The following is an 18,676-nucleotide window of genomic DNA, read 5'->3' as shown; positions in this document are numbered from 1 at the left end:
GGACAGGTCTTCTTGTCTTGGAGACCAAGCAGAAGGATGGGTGCATGTGCCTGAATTTGTACTGTGAAACTGGGCACTGGTCTTCCTCAGTAATAACCTTCCATTGTTCATCTGCAACTTGAGAACTGTCACTGGTGAGACTGAAGTCATTAAAAGCAGAGTAGCAGTTAAAGCTGGGATAGATGTGGTCCTTGCCCTGTTGAGGGTGATGATAACAGTGGATAGGATTTGCTACATACTGGGCTGGCTAGTTGAACTGTCTGAAACCGTGTGGGAAATACTGGAGTGACATTTAATTTACAAGATATTCTAGTCCAGTGGACTTAAAGGAAAAGTTATTCCATAAATGACTAAATCATAGCTGATGGTGTGGGAGCTGGTGCAGATGATTTGTCATTACTCCAGCTGCAATCTAAATCAGTAGTACTGGTGGCTGGTCCAAAGTAAATCTATCTTTGCTATTTTTTTTTCCAATAGGAGCTGGCTTAGCAGAGTCCTTTGAAGTGCTTTTACTAGAATTATTCTTATTTTACACTTCTCATGGGGACTGTGTTTTTCGTTTAATCCTGGAGGGCTTTTTCAACTTAAATGCTTCTGTGGTTCTACAGTAGTGTGTCCTGTGAGCCATGTAGAGCTACAGGACTAAAGGCCCACAAGTGGCGCCGAAGTAGGATAACAGCAAGGTGGTGCTGTGCTCAAGGACAAAACTACTTTATAAGAAAGTGCGCGGTGTTCAGAGAGCCGTGCCCTGTCCGCGTTGTCCCCGGCACCGGCGGGGCCGGGCTCGCCGTGCCCGGGCAGTGGCGCATCCCGGCGGAAGGGGCGGGGCGGCCGCAGCGGGCACGGACCGGGATCCACGGGATCCGCGCCGCACGGGGAGCCCGGCCGGGAGCCTCCGAGGGGCGGGCACGGACCGGGATCCACGGGATCCGCGCCGCACGGGGAGCCCGGCCGGGAGCCTCCGAGGGGCGGGCACGGACCGGGATCCACGGGATCCGCGCCGCACGGGGAGCCCGGCCGGGAGCCTCCGAGGGGCGGGCACGGACCGGGATCCACGGGATCCGCGCCGCACGGGGAGCCCGGCCGGGAGCCTCCGAGGGGCGGGCACGGACCGGGATCCACGGGATCCGCGCCGCACGGGAAGCCTGGGCAGCAGCCTCCGCGGGGCGGCCGCAGCGGCTCGTACTGGGATCCACGGGCTCTGCGCCGCACGGGGAGCCCGGCCGGGAGCCTCCGCGGGGCGGCCGTAGCGGGGTTGCTTCGCCTGCCGGAAACTCGGGGCTGCTCGGGGGTTGTGTGGGGAGCCGCCAGAAGGGACAGGGCCACTGCCGTGCTGCCCTGTGACAGCTTTTGGCACTTGCAGCCTCCGCAGCTCGGCGTCCCGCGGGGCCGGACGCGGCCGCAGGTGTGTTGGCGCTGGCGGCACCGCTCCGGCCGTAGCCCAGCAGACACAGGGTGACCCGAGTTCCCGGGTTGGCCGGGACAGCGGCAGGGCTCTGCAGAGACGCTCCGCTCCCAGCTTCTCTGCATTGCAGTCAATGTTGCTCTCTTCCACATGGCCTCCTAAAGTTTTTCCAAGTTTCGAAATTATTTTGAAGCTAGAGCCATCAGAGTGCGGTGAGGATTTCAACATTCCCATTCTCTTATTATTGCTTGTATTGAAGGCAGAGCAGCCATAAACCTGTTTCAGAGAAATGAAAATCTACATTGAATCTTTAAGCACTAGGCTTTGGAGCTGGTTGGGTCAAGGTACATTATTCTTACTACTTTGTGTCATTTACTACTTTGCTTACTGCTGTAAGTAAAACTTGCCAATCTAATAAATGGCTTTTCTCATCAGAGAAGATGGAATTTTCTTAGCTCATTTTCTCTTAATGTATGTTCTTCCTATCAGGGCCAAAAAGCATTCCTTCATGAAAATGGAAGCATGCAGAACAACTGCTTGTGGCTGAAACTTAATCTGTATACTTTACTGAAGATCTGCAAGTAAATAATTGTATTAAAGCTATTTTGTTCACAGCAGAAAAGCCAGCTAAATATACCAAATGCTTTATTCTAAACAACTCTGCCTGCTTGTGAAGAGCAGTGACAGCTGATAGCAGTAGGCTCTGGAAGGCTGGTTCTACATTTTATAAACTATATTTTGTGCCTAAATTTTTTCCAAAGAGTGCTCCAATACCTGAGAGATGTCCTTTCCTCGAAGCAGAAATGAGGGCAGTTTTGTAGAAATCATGTAAAATTTTTTATCAATTTATGTCTGGCTAACTGTATCACAGCAGGTTAGAGTTTTCAGCAGTGCATTCCCAAGTGTGTATTAAATCAGGAAAAGCACTGGTTTCCTTTGTGTACCAAACCTGAGGGCCCTTGTGTTCATGTTTAAACCTTCACTGAGGTGTTTGGTTTCTGTTGTGACAGGAATCTCTCTTTGCTCTGTCACTGTAAGATAACTTTTTAAAAGAATAGATACTTACAGGAAAGTAACAAGATTCTGTATTTTGTTTTCAGGGAAGTATTAGTTCAGCCATTTTTTTGCAGAAGTTCTTGTAGGACTTCTTTGTATCTCGGACTCTCTAAACCAACTTCTGAACGGGAAGAGTGCAATGTAAGGTTCTCAGTAGAGTAATGTGAATGTTGATAGTTGTTTAGTTTTAGGTTTGTTACATGTTGTAGCTCTCTAGGTGAGGAAAAGGAGAGGCAATTTTGATACAAGGATCGTTGTCTTTGTTTGTCCCTAAGTAAATACAAATAGGATATGAGTTGGGAAATGCAGTTCCTAGCCTAGCTCATCAGAAGGAAATGTAGCTGCAAGCCTCTGGAAAGCTCCTTCTGCAGAACTCTGTACTTGGGCACTCAGAAGGAGATTTCTTGGTTATGGAGCTTCACAGCACTTCCAACATCTGCATGCCATTGCACATGTTCTTAAAAGGAGAATATCTCCACACAAATCCTGCAGGTGTGCAGAGATAAGACATTTAGCATTTCTGGGTTTCGCTATAGTTAATGATTTCTGAATCTGAGAGATCTTCCAGATTTCAGGCTGTTGTTTGAATGAGAGATATCATGTGTATCATGAATAACAGACTCACATATGTTAAACCTCCAAAATATCTGAGGTTTCATAACAAATCATGGTAAGAAATATGCTGCCTCTGCAAGGTATTATCCAAATATGTTCAAGTTGTAGCAACACCATTTGGAAAAAAAAAATGTCTCTCAATGATAAATAGGAATGTAGAATAACATACATTAAAATGATAAACAAAATGTCCATTTCAGTCTATATAAGTATTCCTTTGCTCTTTGGGGTAGTTTTTGGCTTTATACTAATAAAGCCACAACTTTTGCATTCTGGAGGCAGCCTGCATTAGGCAACATCTGAATTTTAAGTGCATGAAAACAAAGTTACTATTAGTATGGGAATTTGATATAGTTTAGATAAGATCCAGTTCTCATACAAAATAACAGGTAAATAAATATGGTACCAGAGATGGGTGTTTACCTTTAAACGTGTATTTTCTAATGTGTACTTTACCCTCTTACAGGAACATTGACAGTTAGTAAGAAGAGCCCAGCAGATCACAGAGCACTGGATGGGGATCTATTTTCTGCTGTTAGTTGTAGGGCTTTGTTTGGGGCAGTACAACCCCAACACTGTCCCAAAGAGAACCTCGATTGTGCACCTCTTTGAATGGCGCTGGCAGGATATTGCTGAGGAGTGTGAACGCTACTTAGCTCCTAATGGATTTGGAGGAGTTCAGGTATGTCTGCTCCTATCAGTAGGTAGTGAAATTGCTACATAGATGATAATTTGTTTTTCACAGAAAACGTTCAATTCGTCAAAGGACAGGTACTGAACAAGAAAAATAGAAATTGGTAATGGAAGTAGTAAATGCTGACAAATATATTCTTCAGCTATCTTCAAGTAAGCATGAATTTATTTCATTGCTCCAAAGTGCATGTTTTGCAGTCTGTGCTATTACATTTAGATGAATTAGAATTGTGCATCACTTGCTAAATCTTTTTTTTTACTGCTGTGAAGAGTAACCTATGTTTATCTGCTTGACATTTTTTAAATCAAGGAAAGCTCTTAAGAGCTAGATAAATGTAAAATGAAACTGTGACTGAACAAAGGGCTTCCAAAGAGAACAAAAAGTGCTGAAGATGTTAAATAATTAAGTACAAAAGGCTGCTGATTGTGTTCACCCAAACTGGCAAGTTTCTCTCTGTGTACCACAGTAAGCCACTAAGAGACCCTTCTTTGCAGGAGCCTGGTGTGAGCGGGCGGAAGTGAACTGAACACAGATTCTGGTGAAGGTGTCCCTGTGTGAGTCAGTTCTGTCTGAACAACAGAGACGTGTTCCTGTAGAACCAGAACTGCCACTTGGGTGGGGTAGCATGGCAGGAGAGCAGCCACTTATTAAAGTGTTCCCATTTGCCTGTCAGATTGCTCAGGAAAAATTGGTGTGAAGGCTGCCTGTCTCTTGTAGCCCAAGAGATTGCAAGCTGGCCCTGAGTGAGAACTCTCCCATAATTTTCAAATAATCATCTTGTCTTTGCAACCTTCTTTCCAGGCACACAGGCCAGATGGGCTTAAAACTGATTTCTCAGACTGTGGCCTATGCCTGTTTATCATTTTAATCCATTCTGTGGCAGGGTCTCAGAAGTTTTTTTCAGATGATGACTTGCTGAGCTGGTCAGGAAGGCAGCTAAGAGGCTGAAGGGGTCTTTCTGAGAAATGGTTGGATCAGGTTGTTGTGGCCAGAGGCTTGGAGATAGCAGCAAAAGCTTGTTGCCTAAAAAGTATCCTGAAAAGTCTGTAAAAGAAAGAGGTATAACTCACCTGGAAACTTACAAGAATTAGGTCAAGCATGCGTTCATCCAAAGCGTTACAAAAATGGGAAGTTGGATCAGTTTTAAAGGCTGGATGTTACCTCAGTTGTTGTGCAGTCACTTCCTTCCTCTGCTGACCTAATTCTTCAATTTCAGATGCTTCTTTTTGAAGCTTGAAGTCACAAAGAAAATTAGGCCTCTCTGTTCATGGGCCTAATTTTTATACTGGCTTTCTGAGGCCAGACCACAGTCTTTTGTTTCCTGCTACAGTGTAAGCAGAGGATACTGAGGATCTAAGTGTTCTCTAAAAATGTTCTTTCTCTAAAAATACTGGGCAAATAAATTAACCATTTTCAGTATCCTGTTACCAAGTGTTACCATTGTTTTATTGACAGATTTCACCTCCAAATGAAAATGTTATCATTACTGACCCCCGGCAACCATGGTGGGAGAGATACCAGCCTGTCAGCTACAAGCTGTGCACAAGGTCTGGAAATGAAACTGAATTTAGAGACATGGTGACCCGGTGCAACAATGTTGGAGTAAGTACTTTGAAAACCTTTTGGTGTTTACAATGCGAGGATATAGCCAAGCAGTGATTCTACCATTTAAAAAAATGGATGTAGTGTTACCTGCCTGTCTGCTGAGCTGCATGTTTTATCACCCTTGTGTCACAGATATCTTTTATGAAAAATCCTTTCCTTAGGGTTTTTCCTCCTGAGGAGCTGAGAGGCCTCAGGAACAAAATGTAAACAATGGTTATTTGCTGCTCTGGAATGCAACAGGTGCATCTGTGATTGGTCTCATGTGGTTGTTTCTAATTAATGGCCAATCACAGTGAGCTGGCTCAGACTCTCTGTCCGAGCCACAAGCCTTTGTTATCATTCCTTCTTTTTCTATTCTTAGCTAGCCTTCTGATGAAATCCTTTCTTCTATTATTTTAGTATAGTTTTAATATAATATATATCATAAAATAATAAATCAAGCCTTCTGAAACATGGAGTGAAATCCTCGTCTCTTCCCTCATCCTAAGACCCCTGTGAACACAGTCACACCCTTGCTGTATGCTAATAAAAAAATGGAATAAAATATTGGCTGAAGCTAGCAAGCAGAAGTAGGGGGATAGGGAAGGAGATTTGGGAGAGAGAACATTAGTTAGTGGTGCTGTGGGAAGTAGCTTTTTCAAATTGTTATGTTGACACTGTTCTCTAGGTGCACATTTATGTGGATGCAGTAATCAACCATATGTGTGGAGCCAATGCTGGGGCTGGTGACCATGCTACTTGTGGAAGCCATTTCAATGCAAAGACTGAAGATTTCCCAGCTGTGCCCTATTCTGGCTGGGACTTTAATGATCATAAATGTAAATCTAGAAGTGGAAACATTGAGAATTATCATGATATATCTCAGGTAAACCTACAACTGTCGCTTTCATGTACATCTGTTCCTGTGCTGTGATTTCTTTGCTCTCATTTACAGTCAGACATTTTTTAAAAGAAATTTTTAAAAGCCTTATGAAAAGCCATCCAAATTAATAACAGAGGTTAGTGTTGTTATTACGAACACCACTTCTTAAAGGAAGGGATAGCTGTACTTGAGACAATGTCTCAATTTCAGATTCAGACAAATGTGCTTAGGTAATTAATAAAGACAATTATAGCTCATAAAATCTATTTAGTGCTAAAAAAGGTAAGGTTATTATTTGCCTTTTATTGTAATTTGGAAGTTTTCCATGGTCTCAATTTCAGAAGAGAGGGGTAAACTCAATTTCTTATTGCAGCTTCTGTGTAGATGACTTTGCAAAGGAAAGAAATGCCTGAGAAACAAAGGCTACTGAAGGTTTTATTTGGCATTGTAATATAGGCCAAGTACATTCAAAAGGTGTGTAGAACACTGCATGAAGTTTATTGGTGAGAAGGGTTTGATTTCAGGTGCGGGACTGCCGCCTGGCCAGCCTGCTGGACCTGGCCCTGGACAGGGAGCACGTGCGCTCCAGGGTTGCCGCGTACCTGAACCGGCTCATCGGCCTGGGCGTCGCGGGCTTCCGCATCGACGCTGCCAAGCATATGTGGCCTGCTGATGTTAAGGCCATTTTAGACAAGCTGGAAGATCTAAATACTCAGTGGTTTCCTGCAGGAACTAAACCTTTCATTTACCAAGAGGTAATCTTTATTTTTTTTCATTTTACTTCACAAACATTTTTCTTGCAGGCCCAGTACAGGCTCAGTCACGCATGGCAATGCTTTGTATAGGCTGAGCCCAATCAGATCTACCGAAACCATCCTCAATTTCATCCTCAAACATAATCTACAAATATCTAATCTGTCTATAAATGGTAATTGATGTGCAAAATGCCCACTTGTTTTGGACCTACTGGAATTAGGTAACCTGGAAACTTTATTGAGAGAATTTTTATTGAGATGAAGTTTACTGCACTGAAGTTAGTGTAAAAATTTTATTGGTTTAAAAAAGAGATATAATTTCCTGAATTTTAAATTCTGGATAATAAATTGGAACAGAAGACATAAGTGTTGATTATGGGCTGAGAGTTTATTTTCCAATGGTATATAACAACTATTACTTGATAACCTGAATTTGTGTTTTCCGTTTGAATTGGAACGAATTGGAACAAGCAGGTGAGTGTTGGTTTCAGTCAGCAGAAGCAAAACTTGCTGCACATATTTTATTAAATTAGTATCTTGCCTGCAAAGTCTAAGCAAATAGAAACATTCTTTAGCTCCATAGTGAAAGGATGCAGCCCAACTGCTGGAAGCAGAAGCATTGGTGTCCGTACTAAATATAAAGGAAGTACAGCCCCAGTACATCACTTAATCATGGGAAAGTGATCAGCTGGAGTAAGGAGATACAAGACAGAGATGGAAAAGAGGTTCACAAGCTGGGCTGAGCTAAAAAGAGAAAATAGCCTTACATATTACGATTTTGCAAGAAAGCCAAATAACCAATAGCCAAGTTGAGCCAATAATTAGCTCAAGTACTGTCCCCTTGCTTAAAGCAATGTCTCAGGCAGTGTCTTATTTGTTTGGTTTTTGAGTAGAAAGACATGCTCTATCTTTCCTGTACCAGGTAATTGACTTGGGTGGAGAGCCCATCAAAGGCAGCGAGTACTTTGGAAATGGCCGAGTGACAGAATTCAAGTACGGTGCCAAACTGGGGACAGTGCTGCGCAAGTGGAACGGAGAAAAGATGGCCTACTTAAAGTAAGGATGAAGGTGCTGCAATTGATGCAGGATTGACTGGATAGAGCAGTTGACAGGGTAGCTCCAAGTCTGTGTTTTTGTTTAGGAACTGGGGAGAAGGCTGGGGCTTTGTGCCTTCTGACAGAGCCCTGGTCTTTGTGGATAATCATGACAACCAGAGAGGACACGGGGCTGGTGGATCTTCTATTCTAACCTTCTGGGATGCCAGGTAAGGGATAGCTCTTGTGTGGGTGATGCTTCTTGCTTTTGCTTGTTTGTCTGTGTGTTCTCAGTCAGGTTCCTCCTTCCATGGCTCATTCCTTGTTTGTCCACCAAACAGGCTCTATAAAATGGCAGTTGGTTTCATGCTTGCCCATCCGTATGGCCTCACACGTGTGATGTCAAGTTATCGCTGGCCAAGATATTTTGAAAATGGAAAGGTGAGCTTTAATTAATTAAATAATTAGTTTCAATTAATTGAACTAAGTTATTGCTGAAGATCCACCCATGGGGATTAAGGGTGAGAGCAGGGCCAGAGAAGTAGTCCAGTGCATTTCAGGTTTTTGAGAGATTTCCCTGTCCTGGGCTGGATGTAGCCAGTGAAACTTTGATGCTCCCTCTAGCTTTCTTCACCAGAGGGACTCTCTGCATTTTCAGCCACAAAATATGCCAGAATCTCTTTTTTATGAAGAAAGAAAACCTTTCTTTTTAATGACAGGACATCAATGACTGGGTTGGGCCCCCAAGTAACGCAGATGGCTCCACCAAGGCCGTTACAATCAATCCGGACACGACCTGTGGCAACGACTGGGTCTGTGAACATCGCTGGCGTCAGATCAGGTAGGGCACTGGGGAGAAAGAAGAAGTCAAAGCAGCTGCTTTTGCTTCCTGCTCCATGTGGCTTTAGGGGTGTTGCAGGTGCAGTGGCAGACATGGCTTGTGTTTTCAGGAACATGGTGATCTTCCGTAACGTGGTGGATGGTGAGCCTTTCTCCAACTGGTGGGACAATGGCAGCAATCAAGTGGCTTTTGGCCGTGGTAATAAAGGCTTCATCATCTTCAATAATGATGACTGGTAAGTCTGTGGCAGAAAGTTCTCTCGGTCCCCAGAGAGAACAATAGCATCCCTCATCCGCAATCCAGCTTGAGTTATTTGAGTGCATGCTGGGTCCAGAGAGCTGAAATGGGTGTGTAGGAGGGGTGGGATCAGAAACTTATGCTTTACGATGCCCTTCAAATAGGGGAGTAAGATCATGTTCAGAAATTTTACACACCTTTTGAAATACCTGTTTTAAAAACAATGCATAAATCGTGTTTATTTTCTCATAGGAATATGAATGTCAATGTGCAAACTGGACTGCCTGCTGGGACCTACTGTGATGTTATTTCTGGACAAAAGGAGAACAACAAATGTACTGGAAAGCAGGTGTTTGTTTCTGGTGATGGAAAGGCTAATTTCCAGATTAATACCGATGCTGAAGATCCATTTATTGCAATTCATGTTGATGCCAAGTTATAATTTGGGAGAAATAGCCTCCTCTGTTTGATCTGTGTATTATTGTTTCCCCCATATGTTATTCCCTGCTTTTTGAGCATGAAGGAATCTCTATTGCATAATAAACGGCATTCAAATTGAAGAGTAATGTTTTTCCCTTAACGAATTCGATGTAACTTTATCCCCTCATAACTAGTGGCAATGCAGTGATAGGTTTTAAGGCAATGCAGCATTCCAGTTCCTGTGTAACAAAAACACTGGAGAGACAAAAAAAAAAGATTCAAAGCCAGCTAAAATGGCAAAGGAAACGTGCAGGATTTCCAGGGCTGATCTGTGCACACCCACTTGTATCCCAGAGCAGCCACCTTGTGGGCTGTCAGCTGTGAGCAGTGCCTATGTACAGAGTTGATATAAACCCTTCCTTATGACAAACCAAGCCTGGCGTCTGGGTCACTGAGGGAAGCTGGGCTGTGCCAATCAGTTATTCCAGCCTGTGGCATCAGTGAAACCAGCAGGTTTCCTGCTTCACAGTCAGCCTGTGCCTGGACAAAGCAGAGCCTGAGCTCTTGCATGGTTTGCCCCAGTGGTTTGAGGCCAGCGAACGCTCCCTGTGCGGGTGCTGAAGGGGCCTGAGAACACGCGATGTATGCAGGCATTGCTTCCACCTTGTGCCACTGGCTGAGGCACGGCCAATTCCTGCCTCTGGTGTGTTTGGCGCCCTTATTCTCGAATATCTCAAAGAAATATGCAAACACAGTAGAGGTTTGGCAGCTTTCCCAAATCCCTTGTCAGCTGTGAGAAAATGCTGAGGTAAAAGCAAGTGTGCTTTTGGCCAGGCAGAAGCTGTGCTAGGCCAAAAGTGGTGACTGCATGCCCCTCTGGAGGGAAAAATGGAAGGAGGTTGTTCCAGTTTGAGGTCAAGGTGCAGTTTGAAGTTTCCTTTCTGTGGTGTTGGTGGTGGATATTGGCTCTCAGTGTGCCCAAGGGCTCCGGGTGTCTCTGGCAGTCAGGGTGTGGGAAGTGTCCCTGGCCCAGCACTGCCCCTCCCATCTGTCTCCCTCCTTGGCTGTGGCCAGCGTCTCCTGGATCCATGCACTCGGGCCCTGCCTCAGTGGAGAGGTGCCAAAGGCCTGGGCCCCACGTGGCAGGGTGTTGATGGCCTTTGCAAACCAGTTATTGGCACAGAGGGGCAGGTCAGGGAGCCCTCGGGCCCCTCTGAAATTGAGAGGAGCTGTCTTCAGCCCTGCACTCAGCTCCAGCCCTCAGAAACTGGGATTCCATCCTCTGTTATTCACACATTGCCCATTCCCAAATGGAAGAATCGGTTCACATGTCAAATTGCAACTCCACCCCCAGGCCCCAGAGCTTCTGTGGCACATGACTGAAATGCCACACAGTGATCTGAGGTGCCCATAAATCCATAAAAACAGGCTGAATATGGAGAGGGTTGTCTGTGCCTGTGAACAGATGTGGATCCACTTCCCAAGGATGTTGGGGTGCAATGAGAGTTTTGCTTAATGTAGGTTCAGGTAGCTCTGCATTTCCCAGTGGCATGAAAGAGAACATGGAGAAAAAGAAATCATGAGATGCTTTCTTTAGGTGTATGTAAAATTTTGTGGCCAAATGTTCACTGCTTTGAGAGGACCTAAATTGCATTCAGACCACCTTGGTTTGTGTTCCTTTTATTTCAGGATTTTGGCACATTGCCTTATCATTTGAGCATAAAGATGATGGAGAAGGCAAGAGTCATCTAGAGCAACACCAGATCTTTCAGATAATTCACTAAACCCAGAGTTACAGCCAACCTTACTGCTGATCTCTAAGTTTTCAAAAGAATGTTAGTACTAGCAAATGTTTATCTTAATTTCTATAATTTCTATTGCTACTCTTCTCTGTGAAGTGATGACACTAAGGCCTTAATTTTTTTTATTCCAGTGTTCAATGAAAAACTGAAATTATGTTTTGAAATGATCAAATTTAAGGTAAGATATTTTCTGGGGCATAACAGGATGGCACAACAGATCTGCTGAATTGTAAACTTTTAGAATTTTTTGGCACAATGCACTATTTCATTTTCTGTTAGAAACAATGCTCATTTCATTGGCCAAACCATGAATTTTGCTGTGTGATTATTGTCTGATTCCAGAAATGCACTGTACATTTAAACTTATGTTCTTTTGTTTCATCTTTTTTTTCTATTTATTTTTCCTTTTCTCTTCCTCTCCTTTTTTTTCTTTCTTTCATTCATGAGTCACAGTATCATCTAGTGGTCAAATATGAAAAGGAGAATTCTTGGTGGATTTTCCATTGTTTTTGTATTTTATTCAGACAGAAAAATTAACAGCATAAAGAAAATGGCTGCTTCTGATCAGGAAAGCAGTTACCTGACCTAAAGCCTTCTTTAAATATTAACTTTGTCTTTTTGCAAAAAGTCATTTCTACTGAATCAGGAATCATTCTGCAGTCTCAGGTTGAGTGTATGCCTGTGTAGCTGTGGGGTGCTGGCCTTGTCAGGGTGCCCGGTACCCAGCCCAGCTCCTCTCTGCCTGCCCTCCTCAGCAGGGCAGGGCACAGGAACTGTGGCCAAAGGCTCCTGGGCCCAGACACGGATGGGGAATGCCTGTTTGGGCAAAACAGTGAGGTACAAAACCAGCTGGGATCTTATCACCTCTCATTGCCCTGTTCATCCCACAGTTCTACTGGGAAAGCCATGCTGGCCTTTAACCCTTTAACGTGGGATTCTGCCCAGTGTAAAATCAGCTTAAGAGAATGAGAAGCAACTGTTTTTCTGGGCTTCTCTAAAAGTTCAGGCATAAGTTCAAAGACACGTTTTTCTTCTGAAGACATATTACTGCCCATGTCCCAAAGCTCACCATCAAAACCTGAAGGGATGGATGCCAGCTGGCTCCTTCTTCCTTTCAGGAGCATTTCAGTTCTGTGGGGCATCCCCAGAATGGCCAGACAGGGAATTGTCATTCCTCACACGGGACACCCTCGTGGCTATTGAGGGACACGGACCATACTATGCAAGCAAAGTTCTTTGTTGCATCAGTTTACCAGTATTTATAGGTCTCTAAGTTCTGTCCAAAATTTTCCACCCAGACTCCTTTGCCCCTGTTCCCTTAGTAACACAATCTTCTTGGTTGTCATTCTGTCATCAGCAATGTCCTTGTTACTTTCTTTTGCCAGATCAGTCAGAGTGTCCAGACAGGAGGTCTTCACTTTTGTCCTTGCCTTGAGTCTATCTCTCCCAGGGCCAAGAGGATGGTGGCAGCACCCAGCTCAGCTTCTGTGGCTGTCTGATTTCTATATTTTGGAATACTTTTGGTAAAGTATCTTTGTTCACGTGGTTGGAAAGAATGCAGATCTGGATTTGGGTGCAATGCTCATGAACCACTTGATTTATGATGGTGCACAATCATCGTGAAAAGTTATTTTATCTTCAGCTGTTGGGTTATTCGGGAGAAAAAACAAACCAAATAATGATATTGATCTATGTACCGAAATAATAACTGATAGCATTGATCCATGTGAATTTTGACACCCGCTACAGGAACTTTGTCATCTTGCAGGCACATAAATAGCTGGTGAAGAGACCACAGCCTTACACTGAAGGCACCATGCGGATCCTTCTCCTCCTCCTGGCAGCTGCAGGGCTTTGTTGGGGGCAGTACAACCCCAACACTGTCCCAAAGAGAACCTCGATTGTGCACCTCTTTGAATGGCGCTGGCAGGATATTGCTGAGGAGTGTGAACGCTACTTAGCTCCTAATGGATTTGGAGGAGTTCAGGTGAGTTGTTTCCTGTCAGTAGTAGGAAAATGGCATAGTAGTATTTGATAAATAATTTGATTACTAATGCCTGAGTTTGAGACAGTCATCTCTAAGTAACTTTGCTGCTGAGGAGGGAGGGTAGGAAGTAGTAAGGGCTTTTAGAAGCAACCCTAACTCTGCAGGACCCTGTAGGGAGGAATGATGGTGTATGTCTAGCAGATCGGTTAGAAAGGGGCATGCTGAAAGGCTTCCCCTGAAAGCTAAGTAGAGGGTAAAGCTCTTTACCTTGTTCTAAAGGAAGTATGGTAGCAGTGAGGTTTGGCATTCCTAAGGCTGTCACTGTTACAGGTAAAAATAATTCCTGTGACTTCAGCCCTTCCATGCCCATGTCCTGGAAAGCAGGCCCATGCTGGACCTGGGCATCTCACAGGAACAAACCAAAATGCCTTTCTTGCCAGTGTACAAGACAGACATCTCACAGAGCTGAACTTCTGCTGTGGGAGAGAAACTGTGTTGGGTACTAACTTTCCTCTGAGGGCAGAGGTCCTGAGCATAGATTTTGCCCTTAAAATGTTGAGGTAAAGCCATTTCATTTCTTAACAAAGTACATCATTTCATCTGCAGGTTTCACCTCCAAATGAAAATATTGTCATTACTAACCCGAACAGACCTTGGTGGGAAAGATACCAGCCCATTAGCTACAAGATCTGCACTCGATCAGGAAATGAAGAGGAATTCAAAGACATGGTGAAGAGATGCAACAATGTTGGAGTAAGTGCCTTGAAATTCTGTCTGATATGGTAAGAAGTGCTGTATCAGCTGAGGGAAGGTGCTGCTGCCCTCAAAAGAGGTGTAAACTGAGAAGAAACTGAGAAGGAAAATAATCATCTTAATAGTGATTGGTGGCTTTCAGTTCACGTGTGCTACAAAACAGCCTGAAATGCACATATTGCTTTTCCAGGTTCGTATCTATGTGGATGCTGTCGTCAACCATATGTGTGGGGCTGCAGGTGGCTCAGGCACACATTCTACCTGTGGAAGCCATTTTAATGCTGGAAACAGAGATTTTCCAGCTGTCCCATACTCTGGCTGGGATTTCAATGATGGCAAATGTCACACAGGAAGTGGAGAAATTGAACGTTATGATGATATCTATCAGGTAACTTCCCCTCCAGAAATTTTCAATTTTTTTTTTTTTACATGTTCTGTTAACTCTACAGTAAAATCAAATGGTGTAGTGTCTCACAAAACCTGTGCTTAGTCACTTGACAAGTGAATGAAGTAGTGACCATAGGTACGTGTGGCTGAAAATATTCTAAGAACTGAGGAATCAAGAACCTGTGTGCAGATGTTTGCTCCAGAAGTGAGCCCAGTGTACTCAGCTCAGAGTGAGCTCATTTTTATAGCTTATGAACTCAGCTGATCATGATAAGGGGCCCCTTTGGAAAATTGACAGTAGTGCAAGGTGCTGCTGTAGTTACACAACTTACTGGTTTTTGTAGTCAGAATATGTAGCAGTTCTTTCTCAAGCTCTGCCTTCAGCCACTTTGCAGCAATACATTATAGTGTTTCTGCACTTGCACTGCTTCATGTAGGGCTTGTCCTTCATGGGTTCAGATGGCTTCTTCTGTGGTAATCCCTATAAGACATATCTCAAATCCTGGATTACAACAAGTTAAAGGTATTTCCATGACAATGTACACTCCCAGTTCCTTTGGACCAGGCCATCATGTTTAATGTTGCAATGAACTCCTCCCCTTCCCCCTGCTCTGGCTTGGACTTAGCCAGACCCTGCAATCCCTCAGGTCCAGCCCAGGCCATGGCCAGTGCCGGGGTCAGAATGCCCCAGGGTGAGGGCATCAGCAGCACAGGCTGCAGCTGCAGCCCAAGCACAGAGCAGCTGCTGCTGAGCCCTAGACTCGAATGCACAGTGAGGCCAGTGAGCCCCATGGCAAGCACAGGAGCCTGTCAATTATTAGCCAAAATACAGTAACAGCTGTAAATTCCATCTAGCACATTAATCATAGCCGTTGTTAATTCGAACCCTTTGAGTCCCATGTTGGGCACCAAAGAGACCTTGTGGTTTAACTCCGCTGGCAGCTAAACACCACTCAGCCTCCTACTTTCAGTGGGATGGGGCAGAGAACTGGAAGAGTAAAACTGAGGAAACTCATGGATTGAGATAAAGACAGTTTAATAGGTAAAGAGAAAGCCACACACATAAGCAAAGTAAAACAAGAATTTATTCACCACTTCCCATTGGAAGGCAGGTGTCCAGCTGTCTCCAGGACAGTAGGGCTTTATCATGAGCAACAGTGACTTGTGAAGACAAAACCTTTACTCTGGATATCTCTCCCTCCCTTCTTCCCAATCCAATCCAACCTCATTACCCACCACCCCACCTGCACCCCTCCTTTGGTGTAATACAGAGAAATCTTTATGTGTTTCTTTTCTGTTGCACAGGTCCGGGACTGCCGCTTGAGCGGCCTTCTGGATCTGGCCCTGGAGAAGGACTATGTGCGCTCAAAGGTCGCAGAGTACATGAACCATCTCATTGACATTGGTGTAGCAGGATTCCGAATTGATGCTGCCAAGCACATGTGGCCTGGAGACATAAGAGCATTTCTGGACAAGCTGCATGATCTAAACACTCAATGGTTTTCTGCAGGAACTAAACCTTTCATTTATCAGGAGGTAATCTCCACATTTTAACCTTTATGTTTGCCTTTCTCTTTTTTATCTCTTTTGCCTCCTCCTTCAGAGGAGCAACAGTACATCTTCATCCCATTTACCCTAGGAAGGAGCTCACAATTTACATAGAGCAGCCCTGCAGACATAGGCATTTTTGATTCTTAAAAATGCCTCCACAACAGATTGTCAATCAACTTTAGCTTTCCTTTCATCAGTCATGTTTTTATATGTGTTCCTAAAGTCTTATTCTGCATTTGTGTTGCTCTACACAGCACAAATAGATCATTACTTTCTTTTGCATTGCTGGTCTTTGTGAGACAAGAAGGGATGCAGGTTTTCTTTCTGGTACCAGGTAATTGACTTGGGTGGAGAGCCCATCAAAGGCAGCGAGTACTTTGGAAATGGCCGAGTGACAGAATTCAAGTACGGTGCCAAACTGGGGACAGTGCTGCGCAAGTGGAACGGAGAAAAGATGGCCTACTTAAAGTAAGGATGAAGGTGCTGCAATTGATGTAGGATTGACTGGATAGAGCAGTTGACAGGGTAGCTCCAAGTCTGTGTTTTTGTTTAGGAACTGGGGAGAAGGCTGGGGCTTTGTGCCTTCTGACAGAGCCCTGGTCTTTGTGGATAATCATGACAACCAGAGAGGACACGGGGCTGGTGGATCTTCTATTCTAACCTTCTGGGATGCCAGGTAAGGGATTGCTCTTGTGTGGGTGACGCTTCTTGCTTTTGCTTGTTTGTCTGTGTGTTCTCAGTCAGGTTCCTCCTTCCATGGCTCATTCCTTGTTTGTCCACCAAACAGGCTCTATAAAATGGCAGTTGGTTTCATGCTTGCCCATCCGTATGGCCTCACACGTGTGATGTCAAGTTTTCGCTGGCCAAGATATTTTCAAAATGGAAAGGTGAGCTGTTAATGCTGAAGATCCTCCCATGGGGATTAAGGGTGAGAGCAGGGCCAGAGAAGTAGTCCAGTGCATTTCAGGTTTTTGAGAGATTTCCCTGTCCTTGGCTGGATGTAGACAGTGAAACTTTGATGCTCCCTCTAGCTTTCTTCACCAGAGGGACTCTCTGCATTTTCAGCCACAAAATATGCCAGAATCTCTTTTTTATGAAGAAAGAAAACCTTTCTTTTTAATGACAGGACATCAATGACTGGGTTGGGCCCCCAAGTAACGCAGATGGCTCCACCAAGGCCGTTACAATCAATCCGGACACGACCTGTGGCAACGACTGGGTCTGTGAACATCGCTGGCGTCAGATCAGGTAGGGCACTGGGGAGAAAGAAGAAGTCAAAGCAGCTGCTTTTGCTTCCTGCTCCATGTGGCTTTAAGGGTGTTGCAGGTGCAGTGGCAGACATGGCTTGTGTTTTCAGGAACATGGTGATCTTCCGTAACGTGGTGGATGGTGAGCCTTTCTCCAACTGGTGGGACAATGGCAGCAATCAAGTGGCTTTTGGCCGTGGTAATAAAGGCTTCATCATCTTCAATAATGACGACTGGTAAGTCAGCGGCAGAAAGTTCTCTCGGTCCCCAGAGAGAACAATAGCATCCCTCATCTGCAATCCAACTTGAGTCATTTGAGTGCATGCTGGGTCCAGAGAGCTAAAATGGGTGTGTAGGAGGGATGGGATCAGAAACCTTATGCTTTACAATGCCCTTCAAATAGGGGAGTAAGATCATGTTCAGAAATCTTACACACCTTTTGAAATACCTGTTTTAAAAACAATGCATAAAGCATGTTTATTTTCTCATAGGAATATGAATGTCTATGTGCAAACTGGACTGCCTGCTGGGACCTACTGTGATGTTATTTCTGGACAAAAGGAGAACAACAAATGTACTGGAAAGCAGGTGTTTGTTTCTGGTGATGGAAAGGCTAATTTCCAGATTAATACCGATGCTGAAGATCCATTTATTGCAATTCATGTTGATGCCAAGTTATAATTTGGGAGAAATAGCCTCCTCTGTTTGATCTGTGTATTACTGTTTCCCCCATATGTTATTCCCTGCTTTTTGAGCATGAAGGAATCTCTATTGCATAATAAACGGCATTCAAATTGAGGAGTAATGTTTTTCCCTTAACGAATTCGATGTAACTTTATCCCCTCATAACTAGTGGCAATGCAGTGATAGGTTTTAAGGCAATGCAGCATTCCAGTTCCTGTGTAACAAAAACACTGGAGAGAAAAAAAAAAAAAAGATTCAAAGCCAGCTAAAATGGCAAAGGAAACGTGCAGGATTTCCAGGGCTGATCCGTGCACACCCACTTGTGTCCCAGAGCAGCCACCTTGTGGGCTGTCAGCTGTGAGCAGTGCCTACGTACAGAGTTGATATAAACCCTTCCTTATGACAAACCAAGCCTGGCGTCTGGGTCACTGAGGGAAGCTGGGCTGTGCCAATCAGTTTATTCCAGCCTGTGGCATCAGTGAAACCAGCAGGTTTCCTGCTTCACAGTCAGCCTGTGCCTGGACAAAGCAGAGCCTGAGCTCTTGCATGGTTTGCCCCAGTGGTTTTAGGCCAGCGAACGCTCCCTGTGCGGGTGCTGAAGGGGCCTGAGAACACGCGATGTATGCAGGCATTGCTTCCACCTTGTGCCACTGGCTGAGGCACGGCCAATTCCTGCCTCTGGTGTGTTAGGCACCCTTATTCTCGAATATCTCAAAGAAATATGCAAACACAGTAGAGGTT

At 44.5% G+C, this 18,676-nt stretch overlaps 2 protein-coding genes across 6 annotated transcripts; both read left to right on the top strand.

The window, feature by feature from the left end:
• The first annotated feature begins 6 nt into the window (after positions 1-6).
• LOC129123551 (pancreatic alpha-amylase-like) lies at positions 7-9,662 on the top strand. 4 transcript variants are annotated; one of them, XM_077182133.1, is made up of 11 exons: positions 7-134; positions 3,543-3,758; positions 5,226-5,372; positions 6,043-6,240; positions 6,762-6,992; positions 7,915-8,048; positions 8,134-8,256; positions 8,368-8,467; positions 8,746-8,867; positions 8,977-9,102; positions 9,357-9,662. In XM_077182133.1, the coding sequence occupies exons 2-11, from the start codon at positions 3,591-3,593 to the stop codon at positions 9,544-9,546; spliced, it is 1,539 nt and encodes a 512-aa protein (XP_077038248.1). In that variant the 5' UTR covers positions 7-134; positions 3,543-3,590; the 3' UTR covers positions 9,547-9,662. The 4 variants fall into 4 exon arrangements, with proteins under 4 accessions (XP_077038248.1, XP_054493962.2, XP_077038247.1 ...); XM_054637987.2 differs by lacking the exon at positions 7-134 and adding an exon at positions 1,271-1,405; XM_077182132.1 differs by lacking the exon at positions 7-134 and adding an exon at positions 1,478-1,617.
• Positions 9,663-11,269: 1,607 nt separating this feature from the next.
• Positions 11,270-18,049, top strand: LOC129123550 (pancreatic alpha-amylase). Of its 2 annotated transcripts, XM_054637985.2 has the most exons (13): positions 11,270-11,359; positions 11,458-11,504; positions 12,712-12,849; positions 13,095-13,313; positions 13,920-14,066; positions 14,257-14,454; positions 15,759-15,989; positions 16,339-16,472; positions 16,558-16,680; positions 16,792-16,891; positions 17,131-17,252; positions 17,362-17,487; positions 17,743-18,049. In XM_054637985.2, exons 4-13 carry the CDS (start codon positions 13,143-13,145, stop codon positions 17,930-17,932), a joined length of 1,542 nt encoding a protein of 513 aa, XP_054493960.2. In that variant the 5' UTR covers positions 11,270-11,359; positions 11,458-11,504; positions 12,712-12,849; positions 13,095-13,142; the 3' UTR covers positions 17,933-18,049. The 2 variants fall into 2 exon arrangements, with proteins under 2 accessions (XP_054493960.2, XP_077038246.1); XM_077182131.1 differs by having other exon boundaries at positions 11,300-12,849.
• Positions 18,050-18,676: the final 627 nt, after the last annotated feature.

This window comes from Agelaius phoeniceus, chromosome 8 (assembly GCF_051311805.1).
Source record: "Agelaius phoeniceus isolate bAgePho1 chromosome 8, bAgePho1.hap1, whole genome shotgun sequence".
NCBI lineage: Eukaryota > Metazoa > Chordata > Aves > Passeriformes > Icteridae > Agelaius > Agelaius phoeniceus.
The sequence above is the reverse complement of the archived record's forward strand: the minus strand, read 5'-3'. Positions and strand labels throughout refer to the sequence as shown.